This window comes from Cnephaeus nilssonii, assembly GCF_951640355.1.
Source record: "Cnephaeus nilssonii genome assembly, chromosome: 9".
Lineage (NCBI taxonomy): Eukaryota > Metazoa > Chordata > Mammalia > Chiroptera > Vespertilionidae > Cnephaeus > Cnephaeus nilssonii.
In genome coordinates, this window is record NC_137080.1 from 54,532,113 (window position 1) to 54,545,920 (window position 13,808).

The 13,808-nt window shown below is 39.3% G+C and overlaps 1 protein-coding gene across 2 annotated transcripts in view; it reads left to right on the top strand.

Moving 5' to 3' along the window:
• The window catches only part of SNX14 (sorting nexin 14), a 65,278-nt gene that overhangs the window by 14,931 nt on the left and 36,539 nt on the right, over positions 1-13,808 (top strand). For both annotated transcript variants that reach the window (XM_079780529.1, XM_079780530.1), the window contains exons 6-8: positions 2,613-2,700; positions 4,869-4,953; positions 13,391-13,547. In XM_079780529.1, the coding sequence (XP_079636655.1) occupies positions 2,613-2,700; positions 4,869-4,953; positions 13,391-13,547 (330 nt within the window). The remainder of the gene's footprint in view (positions 1-2,612; positions 2,701-4,868; positions 4,954-13,390; positions 13,548-13,808) is intronic.

The window sequence follows — 13,808 nt, forward strand, 5'->3', positions numbered from 1 at the left end:
ATCTGTATTTCTAAATGTTAAAGTATGTATTTTTATTTAGTATAGCTATTGATGCTGTAATATTCCTTTCCCTGGGATATTTTAAAAAAATTCTTTATCGTTGAAAGTATTACATATGTCTCCTTTCCCCCCATTAACCTCTCCCTGCCCGCTCCCATCCCCCAGCACATGCCCTCACCCCACTACTGTCTATGTCCATTGGTTATGCTTATATGCATGCATGCAAGTCCTTTGATTGATCTCTTACCCTCTCCTTGCCCCCCCCCCCCCCCCCCCGCCTTCCCTCTGAGGTTTGTCAGTCTGTTTGATGCTTCTATGTCTCTGTATCTATTTTTATTTATTTATTTATTTATTCATTTATTTATATTTTTATTTTTTTAAATTTCTTTATTGATTAAGGTATTACATATGTGTCCTTATTCCCCCATTACCCCCCACCTCCCATTCATGCCCCCACCCCCCTGTTGTCTGTGTCCATTGATTAGGCTTATGTGCATGCATATAAGTCCTTTGGTTGATCTCTCCCCCTTACCCCCACTGTCCCCTACCTTCCCTGAGGTTTGATGTTCTGATTGATGTTTCTCTGTCTATGGATCTATTTTTGTTCATCAGTTTATGTTGTTCATTATATTCCACAAATGAGTGAGATCATATAATATTTATCTTTCTCTGCCTGGCTTATTTCATTTAGCATAATGTTCTCCATCTCCATCCATGTTGTTGCAAATGGTAAGAACTTCTTTTTTACCGCAGCGTAGTATTCCATTGTGTAGATGTACCACAGTTTTTTAATCCACTCATCTGCTGATGGGCACTTAGGCTGTTTCCAAATCTTAGCTATGGTGAATTGTGCCACTATGAACATAGGGGTGCATATATCCTTTCTGATTCGTGTTTCTAGTTTCTTGGGATGTATTCCTAGAAGTGGGATCACTGGGTCAAATGGGAGTTCCATTTTTAGTTTTTTGAGGAAACTCCAAACTGTTCTCCACAGTGGCTGCACCATTCTGCATTCCCACCAGCAGTGCATGAGGGTTCTTTTTTCTCCACATCCTTGCCAGCACTTGTCATTTGTTGACTTGTTGATAATAGCTATTCTGACAGGTGTGAGATGGTACCACATTGTTGTTTTGATTTGCATCTCTCTGATGATTAGTGACTTTGAGCAGGTTTTCATATGTCTTTTGGCCTTCCTTCTGTCTTCTTTCGAAAAGTATCTATTTAGATCAGTTGCCCATTTTTTGATTGGGTTGCTTATCTTCTTTTTGTTAAGCTGCATGAGTTTCCTGTAAATGTTGGAGATTAAACCCTTATCGTTGATATCATTGGCAAATATGTTCTCCCATGCAGTGGGCTTTCTTGTTGTTTTATTGATGGTTTCCTTTGCTGTCTGTATCTATTTTTGTTCATCAGTTTATGTTGTTCATTATATTCCACAAATGCGTGAGATCATGTGATACTTTCTCCGACTGGCTTATTTCACTTAGCATAATGCTCTCCAGTTCCATCCATGCTGTTGCAAATGGTAAAAGTTTTTTTCTTTTTTATAGCAGTGTAATATTTCATTGTGTAGAAGTACCACAGTTTTTGAATCCGCTCATCTGCTGATGGGCACTTAGGCACTTTCCAAATCTTAGCTATTGTAAATTGTGCTGCTATGAACATAGGGGTGCATATGTTCTTTCTGATTGGTATTTCTGATTTCTTGAGATATATTCCTAGAATTGGGATTACTGGTCAAATAGGAGTTCCATTTTGAATTTTTTGGGGGAAACTCCATACTGATCCATAGTGGCTGCACCAGTCTGCATTCCCACCAGCAGTGCACGAGGGCTCCTTTGTCTCCGCATCCTCACCAGCAATTGTCTTTTGTTGATTTGTTGATGATAGCCATTCTGTCAGGTGTGAGATGGTACCTCATTGTCATTTTGACTCGCATATCTTGTATGATTAGTGACTTTGAGCATTTTTTCATATGTCTCTTGGCCTTCTGTATGTCCGCTTTTGAGAATTGTCTGTTTAGGTCCTTTGTCAGTTTTTTGATTGGATTGTTTATCTTTTTTTTTTTAAAGTATATTTTTATTGATTTCAAAGAGGAAGGGAGAGAGAGAATGGGATAGAAACATCAATGATGAGAGAGAATCATTGATTGGCTGCCTCTTGCATGCGCCCTATTGGGGATCGAGCCCACAACCTGGGCATGTGCCCTTGGCCGGAATCAAACCTGGGACCCTTCAGTCTGCAGGCCAATGCTCTACCCACTGAGCCAAACTGGCTAGGGCTCTTAGAAAATTTTTTGATGCTGCTTAGAAAATGATCTTGGTACTGTAAAAATATGACTATGTACATTATGGATGTCTACAGGGAAATATATACTTCAATTTAGTTAATAGTGATTGTTTTGGTACTAGAATTATGGGAGATGTTTATTTTCTTCTATATATATTTGTCTTTTATTCTGTAATGTAATGTATTATTTGTTAAGAAACAAAAGAAAAATAGCATAAGTAAATGGAAAAAACCAGGAAGCTCTAGACTTTCCTTGCTTTCTAGAAAGTGAAGCTGTATATTTCTCTGGACTTCTAAATTCTTGTTTTTCTCCTCAATTGAAGGGATGTAACAGATGATGAGTCCTTTGTTGATGAACTGAGGATTACTCTACGGTTTTTTGCATCTGTCTTAATTCGAAGGATTCACAAGGTACATGTTTATAATGAGAAATTTGGGAATTTAAGGCCTTAAGATTACTAAAGAGAGTTTTAAAAATCTTATATTTACTTTATCCTATACTGTATATATTTGTGTTTTCTTTTTTTCACTTTTCATTTTTTTAGGTTAAAAATGAATGGATCACTTATGATTCATTGATCAGTTTTACTTTAATGCTTGGATATCTTGGTTTGTGGCAGTTAGAAATGAAAAGACAGCTATAGGAAAAACAGTCATGTTCCAGTTTGATGAATTTACTGTTTAAGTGGTAATTATTATGACCTACTTTTTAAAAAGGCGTTTGAGCCATATTTTGTGTATGTTTGGGTCTTTGCCTACAGCAGTGATGGCGAACCTATGACACGCGTGTCAGCACTGACACGCATAGCCATTTCTGATGACACGTGGCCACTGAGGTTTATTAAATACAATTATATATAACAATTATACATTTATGTTATTTAAACTATAAATATCGCGAAATAATGTTTTTTTCTCAAAGTGACACACTACCTGAGTTATGCTCAGTTTTTTGGCGAAGTTTGACACACCAAGCTCAAAAGGTTGCCCATCACTGGCCTACAGATATATTCTTATAGTGTGTTAGTTGTAGACACACATACTTGTCTACTGTAGAATTTAATATATTGACAATAAATTAGTATATAATATCTCTGCCATTAGTATCTATACTAATAAAAAGGTAATATGCTAATTAAGGTGGACGTCTTCTGGATGATCATCTGGATGTCCTTCCGGACAAAGCCGCAGCGGCTGCCTGAGGCTCAGGCAAGCCGCGGGTGGCGCCTGCTGCTGCTCAGGCAAGCTGCGGATGGAGGCTGCCGCTGTGAGGGCCAGCCTGAGGCTCAGACAAGCTGCGGATGGCGGCTACCGCTGTCCAGTGCCGGCCCAAGGCGGGATCGGGCCTAAACTGGCAGTCAGACATCCCCCGAGGGGTCCCAGATTGGAGAGGGTGCAGGCTGGGCTGAGGGACCCCCCACCCCTGCACGAATTTCATGCACTGAGCCTCTACTAGTATAAAATAAAGATAAATCTTGTTGAATGATTCTATACATTTAAGAAATGAACAATACAGTCAACCACTATAGAAAAGATATGCAAAAAATATGAATAAGCAATTCACAAAAGAAAAATATAAAATGGCCAATTAATACTTTAAACTATGTTGTCTCATCAAATATAGCTTTTTGATAAGATACTTTAATATACCTTACTGTACATATATTTAAAATAATAGACTTTTAAAAAATATTTTTATTGATTTCAGAGAGAGAAAGGGAGAAGGGAGAGATAGAAACATCGATTGACTACCCCCGAAAGATAAAAAAGAGTGATAATATCTAGTAATTGATGATTGTGGGGAAACAGGCAAAGCAAGTATGACTCCAAATTGGTATAACTCTTATGCTAGAAGGCAGTTTGGGAATCTTTATTAAAATATTTAAAAATGTTTATACTCCCAAATTTAATTCAATTTTCCAACAATATATTTTAAAGAAATAATCAGAGTTTTTGTAAAAATGTATGTCAAGCATTCATTTCAGTATAATGAAAACCTGTTTTTCTAATGATAAGATTGTTGGTTAATTATTATACATGCCATCTATAGAATCCTACTCAGCCATGAAAAATGCTTTTGTAGAATAGTACTTATTGTCATGGGAGTTTATCTCATGTAGTCAAGTGGAAGGGGCTAGAAAAATAATACATATGGCATTTTTCCATTTTGAAAACAAAACCTGTCAAATGCCAAAGTCCAGTAAATTTGCTTTTGGGTGATTTATTTTATTTGCAATTTACTTTTAGTTATTTTATTTTTTGTTTTATGTGTGTTCATATAAACCCTCAATCCTCTCTCACTAACCTACCATAGTCACTAGTTTCCAGAATGAAAAAGTTTATTTGCAGGTAGCCTTAGTAAACACAAGTTTATAGCTTCAAAGATTTTTCCTTGAAAGCATTTAAAACACACCAAAGAAATAAACCATGAATAGAAATATTGTGAGAAAAATTTATTATAAAGGGCATGCATATTAAGATAGTTTCATTACTGTGGTAGAAAAATTTTCAAAGTTCTTGTCATTGTAACTTAGTGATAATTATTTTAAAAGTTTTATTTTAATGTTGAATTTTTCTAGGTGGATATACCATCTATTATAACCAAGAAACTATTAAAAGCAGCAATGAAGCATATAGAAGTGATAGTTAAAGCCAGTCAGAAAGGTAATACAATTTTTTATTATACAGTTTGAGTGATTTTATTTTTATATATCAACTTTCATCTTAAATATCTAAGTATGAGTACTTATACATTAACAGATATATTCACAAGTATTATGAGAGTACTCTTTTAAACTGAGATAATTTTTAATAGTTGGTTAATCATATAAGTGATTGTGAAAACTCAACTATCTATGAAAATTAAAATACAGTTAACTTTTAGATATAGGGTTGATTACTCTCGAGTTATATTGGATAATTGTTTGTTGCCTTCATTGCTTCCTCTAAGGTATATCTCACCTTCTCTTCCCCCTTTCTCCTTAATGATTTCACAATTTTGACTTAGCCTATATACTATCTGTCCTATATACTGCCTATCCTATATACTGCTACTGTGTTAATTTTACTATTCTTATATGGTACCTCCCTACTAACCAAAAATTAATGACTGCTGTAGAGTCTAAACTGTATATTTAAATTCTTTTCTGTCATTGAATATGTTGATCTGCTTTTGTCTTTTATTGTGCACTAGAGGCCCGGTGCACGAAATTCGTGCACTTGGTGGCAGGGGGGTCCCTCAGCCCGGCCTGCGCCCTCTCGTAGTCTGGGAGCCTTTGGGCAATGTCCTAAGCCAGCAGTCGGACATCCTTAGCACTGCTGCGGAGGCGGGAGAGGCTCCCGCCACCACTGCTGCGCTTGCCAGCTGTGAGCCCGGCTTCTGGCTGAGCAGCGCTCCCCCTGTGGGAGTGCACTGACCACCAGGAGGCAGCTCCTGCGTTGAGCGTCTGCCCCCTGGTGGTCAGTGCGCGTCATAGCGACCAGTTGTTCTGCCATTTGGTCATTTGCATATTAGCCTTTTATTATATAGGAGGCTTGTGCGTTAGCCAGGATGACCTATTTGCAGTTTCTCATGTGCGTCCTGGCCTTTATACTGTCATGATTTGCATGTAGCATATGTTCAGCAAAATTTTTTTTTCTGGTTGAAAGGATGAAATCTTCATTAGGACTTCTCTTGCTCTTAGGTCAAGCTGAAATGTTTCTTTTTAAATGAAATGGTTTCTTGCTATATTCTTGCTTCTTTGCCAAACTGATTTTATTTTTGTTTGCATTTGGTATTCTTTGTCAGTGTTTTCTCAGTATGTTCTGCAGAATACTATTCTATGTAAGATGACCATGTAGAAGTGGTTTCATGGTCATATTTTCTGTTAATTCCTACATATTGTATTCCTCTTCTGGAAATACCCTGTGAGTACTAGCATACCTAAGTCTCTGAGTAGTCCTGCAGCAAAGAAATAGCTTTTACTTTGTTTAACACAGTGCATCCCAAACTCATTTGAGCATGAAGCCCATATTTCCTTCCTTAGAATATCAGTGAATATAATCAGAGTACATCTGGGGAAATTATGTCCTAGGCAGAGTTGAAATTAAAGTAAATTATTAGTTTATTTGTTCTTTGGTGTGAATCATTCCTCAGGTATGAGAAACATTTCAAAGTATATTTTTAAACATGTTTTCTGTGTTTATATTACAATATTATATCAAGTAAAAATAGTTTTACTTCAACATAGTTAAAAACTGGAAGAGTTTGAATAGGTGTAATTGTTAAATAAAAAAATTAACTTTTAAAATCTTGTCCTGTTACTGGCAAAAACACACTAGAAGATAGTAACTTTGTTGTAGCCATTTTGTTAAGGTTACTTAACTATTGAAGAACATAGGAAAGAAACCTCTATAAAAATAGAACATAGAAAATAAGACTTTTTTATTAGTAAACTTAATTTTTTTAGAAAAGTTTTAAGTTTACAGAAAACTTGAGCAGTAAGTATAGAGAGTTCCCATATACCCCCTCTATTCCCCTATTTTTTTTAATATATATATATTTTATTGATTTTTTACAGAGAGGAAGGGAGAGGGATAGAGAGCTAGAAACATCAATGAGAGAGAAATATCGACCAGCTGCCTCCTGCACCCCCCCTACTGGGGATGTGCCCGCAACCAGTGTACATGCCCTTGACCGGAATCGAACCTGGGACCCTTCAGTCCGCAGACCGACGCTCTATCCACTGAGCCAAACCGGTTTTGGCTATTGCCCTATTATTAACATCTTGCATTATGTTGGTACTAGAGGCCTGGTGCATGGATTTATGTACCAGTGGGGTCCCTTGGCTGGGCCTGCACCCTCTCACAATCCAGGACCCCTCAGGGGATGTTGGACTGCTGGTTTCTGCCCTGTCCCCGCAGGCCAGGCTGAGAGACCCCATCAGTGCACAAATCTGTGCACCAGGCCTCTAGTATGCATGTAAGATCTTTGGTTAATCTCTGTCTGCTCTTTCCTCTCCCCTCTTCCCTCTGAGATTCATCAGTCTGTTCCATGTTTCCATGCCTGTGTGTTGAGCATTTGCCCCCTGGTGGTCAGTGTGCATCATAGCTACCGGTCGAATGGTCGCTTAGGCTTTTATATAGTAATATATATATACACAGATATTTGTTACAATTGATATACTAATAATGATACATAATTATTTACTGAAGTCTATAGTTTTCTTTTTTTTTTTTACAATATATTTTATTGATTTTTCACAGAGAGGAAGAGAGAGGGATAGAGAGTTAGAAACATCGATGATAGAGAAACATCGATCAGCTGCCTCTTGCACAACCCCTCCTGGGGATGTGCCCGCAACCAAGGTACATGCCCTTGACCGGAATCGAACCTGGGACCTTTCAGTCCGCAGGCCGACGCTCTATCCACTGAGCCAAACCGGTTTCGGCATGAAGTCTATAGTTTTCATTAGTGTTTGCTCTTTTTTAGATTGATTTTAGAGAGAGAGGAGAAGAGGGAGGGGGAGGGAGGGAGAGAGAGAAGGAGAGAGAGAGAGAGAGAGAAACATTGATTTGTTGTTCCACTTATTTATGCATTCACTGATTGATTCTTGTATGTGTGCTGACCGGGAATCAAACCCCAGGGCTAGGGTTTGCTCTTTTTATTGCATATTCTATGGATTTTGACACATACATAATGCCATGTATCCACCATTACAATATCACACTAAATAGTTTCACTGTCCTAAAAGTTCCCTGTTTCACCTATTCATCCCTCCCTCCTTTCTTCGTGAAACCTGGGCAACTGCTGATCTTTTTTTTTTTTTATAAATATATTTTTATTGATTTCAGGGAGGAAGGGAGAGGGAGAGAGAGAGAGAAACATCAATGATGAGAGTCATTGATCAGCTGCCTCCTGCACTCCCCCTACTGGGGATTGAGCCTGCAACCTGGGTGTGTGCCCCAACCAGGAATCGAACACAAGACCCTTCAGTCCGAAGGCCAATGCTCTATCCACTGGGCCAAACTGGCTAAGGCTACTGATCTTTTTGCTGTCTCTACAGTTTTGCCCTTTCCAGAACATGATATAGTTGGAGTTATGTAGGTAGCCTTTCAGACTTGCTGCTTTCATTTAGAAATATGCATTTAATGTCCCTTCATGTCTTTTCATGGCTTGATAGCTCATTTCTTTTTATTGCTCATATTCCATTTATAGATGTACCACATTTTGTTTATCCATCTATTGAAGGACATCTTGGTTGCTTCCAAATTTTGGCAATTATGAATAGAGCTATAAACATTTGTGTGTAGATTTTTGTATGGGGAAAGTTTTTAACAGTCTTTATTTTGTTCTAAAGATAAATACTTTTAACTCAGACTGTGAGTAAATTGAGTCATTTTTAGTCAAATTGATCATTTTAATAAAATCCTCAAATTATTTTATCTCTATGAAAATGTTTTACATTTATAGACACACCAGTTTGACTGAAATTTATTGTTGAGTCTTTGCATAATAGGGGTTGCTAATTTGCTGCTATTCATGTAAAAAATGGTCCTCAATTTAAAAAATCACCATTAGCCCTGGCTGGTGTGACTCAATTGGTTGAGCATTGTAGTGTGCACCAAAAGGTTGCTGGTTCGATTCTCGGTCAGGGCATATGCCAGGGTTGCAGGTTGGTTCCCCTGTCAGAGTGAATGTGGTAGGCAACCCATCAGTGTTTCTTTCTCTCTCTCAAAATCAATAAAAACACATTGAAAATCACTATTGAATGCTAGATTGGAGTAATAACATTGTAATTACTGAAATTCATAAAGACTGTTATTTTATCTAAAGGTCCTGGTGTTCTAAATATGACAGTAAATTAGATAAAATTGCAAAAATGTTTTTTAGGTTTTTGATTTTTCATTTCTTCAGTGCATGAATTTGTTCTTTAAATCTTTGGCCTCACAGTTGTTAACTCAGTGATAATTAAAGGTTCACCTCTTCATCCATATTTATCCTCTTCTCTTGGTGTTTTCTCCTTAATTTGCCTCTTGAGAGTAGGGATTACACAGGGTGGGGCAAAGTAGGTTTACAGTTGTTCATATGGAAAATAACACAATAATCTATATATATAAAAGCCTATGTGACTGGCTAACCATCCGATGGTAGCTATGATGCGCACTGACCACCAGGGGGCAGACGCTCAACGCAGGAGCTGCCAAGCTGCGGTGACTTGGCAGCTGCGATTCTCAGGTGACACGCCGGGAACCAGAGAGGAGGGAGCCTGATTCCGGGGTGCGTCACCTGAGATTTGCTCTTTCGCAATCTGGGGCCCCTTGGGGGATGTCGGAGAGCCAGTTTCGGCCCGATCCCTGCAGGCCAGGCCCAGGGACCCCACCGGTGCATGAATCTGTGTACCGGGCCTCTAGTTAATAAATAATAATACAAAAATAAACTGTTTCACATACTCACAATTATAAACCTACTTTTGTCCCACTCTGTATTGAAATTTTCTATCTATGTAAGTACTTCCATGGATCTTGGAAATTTTTTATATATGAAGCATTGGTATAATTTAAATTCAGTAATAATTGTGCAGAGGATCCAGCCTTTCATCCTGAAGTTATCTCCTTGTCATGTATTTTAGGGTCTTTTCCTTTTGTGGTTTGAAAACTGCTGACTGGTTAGGCAGTAGATATACTAGTGACCAGTGGGGATTAGTCTATGCCAGTGGTTCTCAACCTTTTTAATGCCGCGACCCTTTAATACAGTTCCTCATGTTGTGGTGACCCCCAACCATAAAATTATTTTCGTTGCTACTTGATAGCTGTAATTTTGCTACTGTTAATGAATCATAATGTAAATATCTGTGTTTTCCGATGGTCTTAGGCTCTACAGCAGCGGTTCTCAACCTGTGGGTCGCGACCCACAGGTTGAGAACCGCTAGCAGGGTCACCTAAGACAGTGGTCGGCAAACTCATTAGTCAACAGAGCCAAATATCAACAGTACAACGATTGAAATTTCTTTTGAGAGCCGAAAATCGACTTCTGTGCATGGGCCACGAAGTTTCAATCGCACTGCACATGCGCGCCCACATGTGGTATTTTGTGGAAAAGCCACACTCAAGGGGCCAAAGAGCCACATGTGGCTCGCGAGCCGCAGTTTGCCGACCACTGGCCTAAGACCATCGGAAAACACAGGTATTTACATTACGATTCATAACAGTAGCAAAATTACAGTTATGAAGTAGCAACGAAAATAATTTTATGGTTGGGGGTCACCACAGCATGAGGAACTGTATTAAAGGGTCGCGACATTAAAAAGGTTGAGAACCACTGGTCTATGCCCTGTTTTTCCAGCATCTATATTTTGCTATATTCCCAACTAAGGTTTTCCCCCTTCAATATTCTTTTTATCTTTTGCCTGATTTCTTTATTTTCTCATTATCTAGGACTGCAGAAATCTCTCATGTCTGACAGATGTTGAATAAGTTCAAATCTAGTGATTAAATTTATATATTATGTATGAATGCATAATCATACCAGATATTTTAATTGCTTATACATTTTGAATGACAACTTTTCAGTGTTAATAACTACTTACTAGTGTGGAAACTGAGGCTCAAAGGGATTATAGCATTTGTTCAAGATCATATCAGTAAAGAAGTTGAAGTGAGATTTAGCATAGCTTAGTCTTCTTATTTTAAACCCCTGCTTCTAATATAATTTTTTTAAAGACCAGTATCCCAAATTCTTGGGGAAAAATACTTGCATAATCCTATATAAATAAAGAGGTAACATGCAAATTGACTATCACTCCAACACACAAGATGGCTGCCCCCATGTGGTCAAAGATGGCCGGCCCCATGTGGACACAAGATGGCCACCACAAGAAGGCCGGCAGGGGAGGGCAGTTGTGAGCAATCAGGCCAGCAGAGGAGGGCAGTTGTGGGCGATCAGGCCAGCAGGGGAGGGCAGTTGGGAGGGACCAGGCCTGCAAGGGAGGGCAGTTAGGGGTGACTGGACCAGTAGAGGAGGGCAGTTGGGGACTACCAAGCCTGCAGGGGAGGACAGTTGGGGGGGACCCAGGCCTGCAGGGGAGGGCAGTTGGGGGGGACCAGGCCTGCAGGGGTGGGCAGTTGGGAGGGACCAGGCCTGCAGGGGAGGGCAGTTGGGGGGGACCCAGGCCTGCAGGGGAGGGCAGTTGGGGGGGACCAGGCCTGCAGGGGTGGGCAGTTGGGAGGGACCAGGCCTGCAGGGGAGGGCAGTTGGGGGGGGACCAGGCCTGCAGGGGAGGGCAGTTGGGGTCGACCAGGCCTGCAGGGGAGGACAATTAGGGGTGACCAGGTTGGCAGGGGAGGGCAGTTAGGGGTGACCAGGCTTGCAGGGGAGGTCAGTTAGGGGTGACTGGGCCGGCAGGGTAGGGCAGTTAGGGGCAACCGGGACTGCAGGGGAGGGCAGTTGGGGGGACCAGGCCTGCAGGGGAGGGCAGTTAGGGGCAATCAGGCCAGCAGGGGAGCAGTTAGGTGTTGATCAGGCTGGCAGGGTACTGGTTAGGGGATGATTAGGCTGGCAGGCAGAAATGGTTAGAGGCAATCAGGCAGGCAGGCAGGCAGGCAGGCAGGCGAGTGGTTGGGAGCCAGCAGTCCTGGATTGTGAGAGGGATGTCTGACTGCCCGTTTAGGCCCGATCCCACTGGGGTCCCGATTGGAGAGGGTGCAGGCTGTGCTGAGGGACACACACACACACACGCATAAATTTTGTGCACCAGGACTCTAGTTATAAAATAAAATGCATGTCTTGCCCGGCCCGAGTGGATGTGGGTCTCAAGTTTGATCCTCAGTTGGAGAGCACCCAGGCGATGTTTCTCTCTCTCTCTCTTTCAGCATGTCCTCAGGTGAAGATTAAAAAAAAAACATGTCTTGTAAAAACTATGTCCTTCTTTGCTAGTCCTGCTTTTGTACCTCTGGCATAACTTTATCTTCTTAGTACTCACGTTATTAGAATGTGTATGTTGGCTTCTTTGGTAAATGTATTTATATTCTCTTTCAATAAAAATAGAAGTAAATAGTAAAAAATAAATGCTGTTGAATTACAGTTAAGACTCCCTTCACAGACTTCATGATTTTATTTTAATTAACAACTAACTAACTAATTAATTAAAAATATTTTTGTTAATTCTAGAGAGGAAGGGAGAGAGAAATAGAAATAACAATGGTGAGAGAGAATCATTGATGGGCTTCCTCCCTCACACCCCATACTGGGTATCAAGCCCGCAACTCGGGCATGTGTCCTGACTGGGAATAGAACCAGGAACCTCTTGGTTCATGGGTCAATGCTCAACCACTGAGCCACACCAGCTGGGCCAGACTCCATGATTTTAAAACTTGGCACGAAATGCAGATAAGGGAAAGCATTTTCTCCTAGGCTTTTGAGTGCTTTAAAAAGGAGTAGCAATATAATTACTTTCAAGTTTTAAAATATTGGTTTAGTGCTTGACCTTTTAAGAAAACTTTATTTTAATATAGCTTTTATCATCAGTTAATATTTATTAAGTAATCTGTCTGTTCATGGAGTCCACCTAACAGAGTTCTGTACCTTTTGTGTCTTTATACTCTGGGCATAAGATACAGAATTTTACCAAGGAAGCCATTTTCTATACAATAATTACTTTAAAGGATTACCTGAATGACTTTGGTGTGAAAACAGAGACAATAAGAATATTAAGGAGGTGTTTTGTTTATTTGTTTGTTTTGTTTTTGTATTTGCAGAGAATGTACATTTGATAACAAAAGCTTTGTGTATGCTGGAAAATGTTTTCTTCAGTTTTTTCCACTTTTAAAAAAACATTTGCTTTTGTTTACTATGATTTGTATAGTAGTGACAAAGTTCAAATTCTTGTTTGCCAAGGAGGAAAGGTTTTTTTTTAACTGCAAAATTTAAAAACTTCTAGCCAAAAGGAAAATTACTTTTTTATATCCTGGTTGTAAAAAATTTCTCAGTAGAATACATAATGGAAAGAAAGGAGGGCTAGGAAAGGAATGACTATGTTAAATGATTTTTTGTTAGTGGAAATGGCTGAAGTTATTTAATGTTGCTTAACTTATTTCAATATTTATTTTTTATCTGTATTTATAGTGGAAAATACAGAATTTTTACAGCAAGCGGCATTAGAAGAATATGGTCCAGAGCTTCATGTGGCCTTGAGGAGTCGAAGGGATGAATTACACTATTTAAGGAAACTTACTGAACTACTTTTTCCTTATGTTTTGCCTCCTAAAGCAACAGACTGCAGGTATAAATAGACTGGAAAATGTCAGCAGTATTTGCAACCATGCCATATGAATATTGCTATTCTTAATCATAGTAGGAGTACACTGAAACTTGAGGTTAGTTTATGACATGAATACTTTATTTTAAAAATATAATTTATCAGGTCTTTTATTTAAAATGTCCGATAATACATTTCTATTGACTTAAGAGAGAGATGAAGAGAGAGATGGAAACATGAATGATGAGAGAGGATCACTTATTGGCTGCCTCCTCCACACCCCCT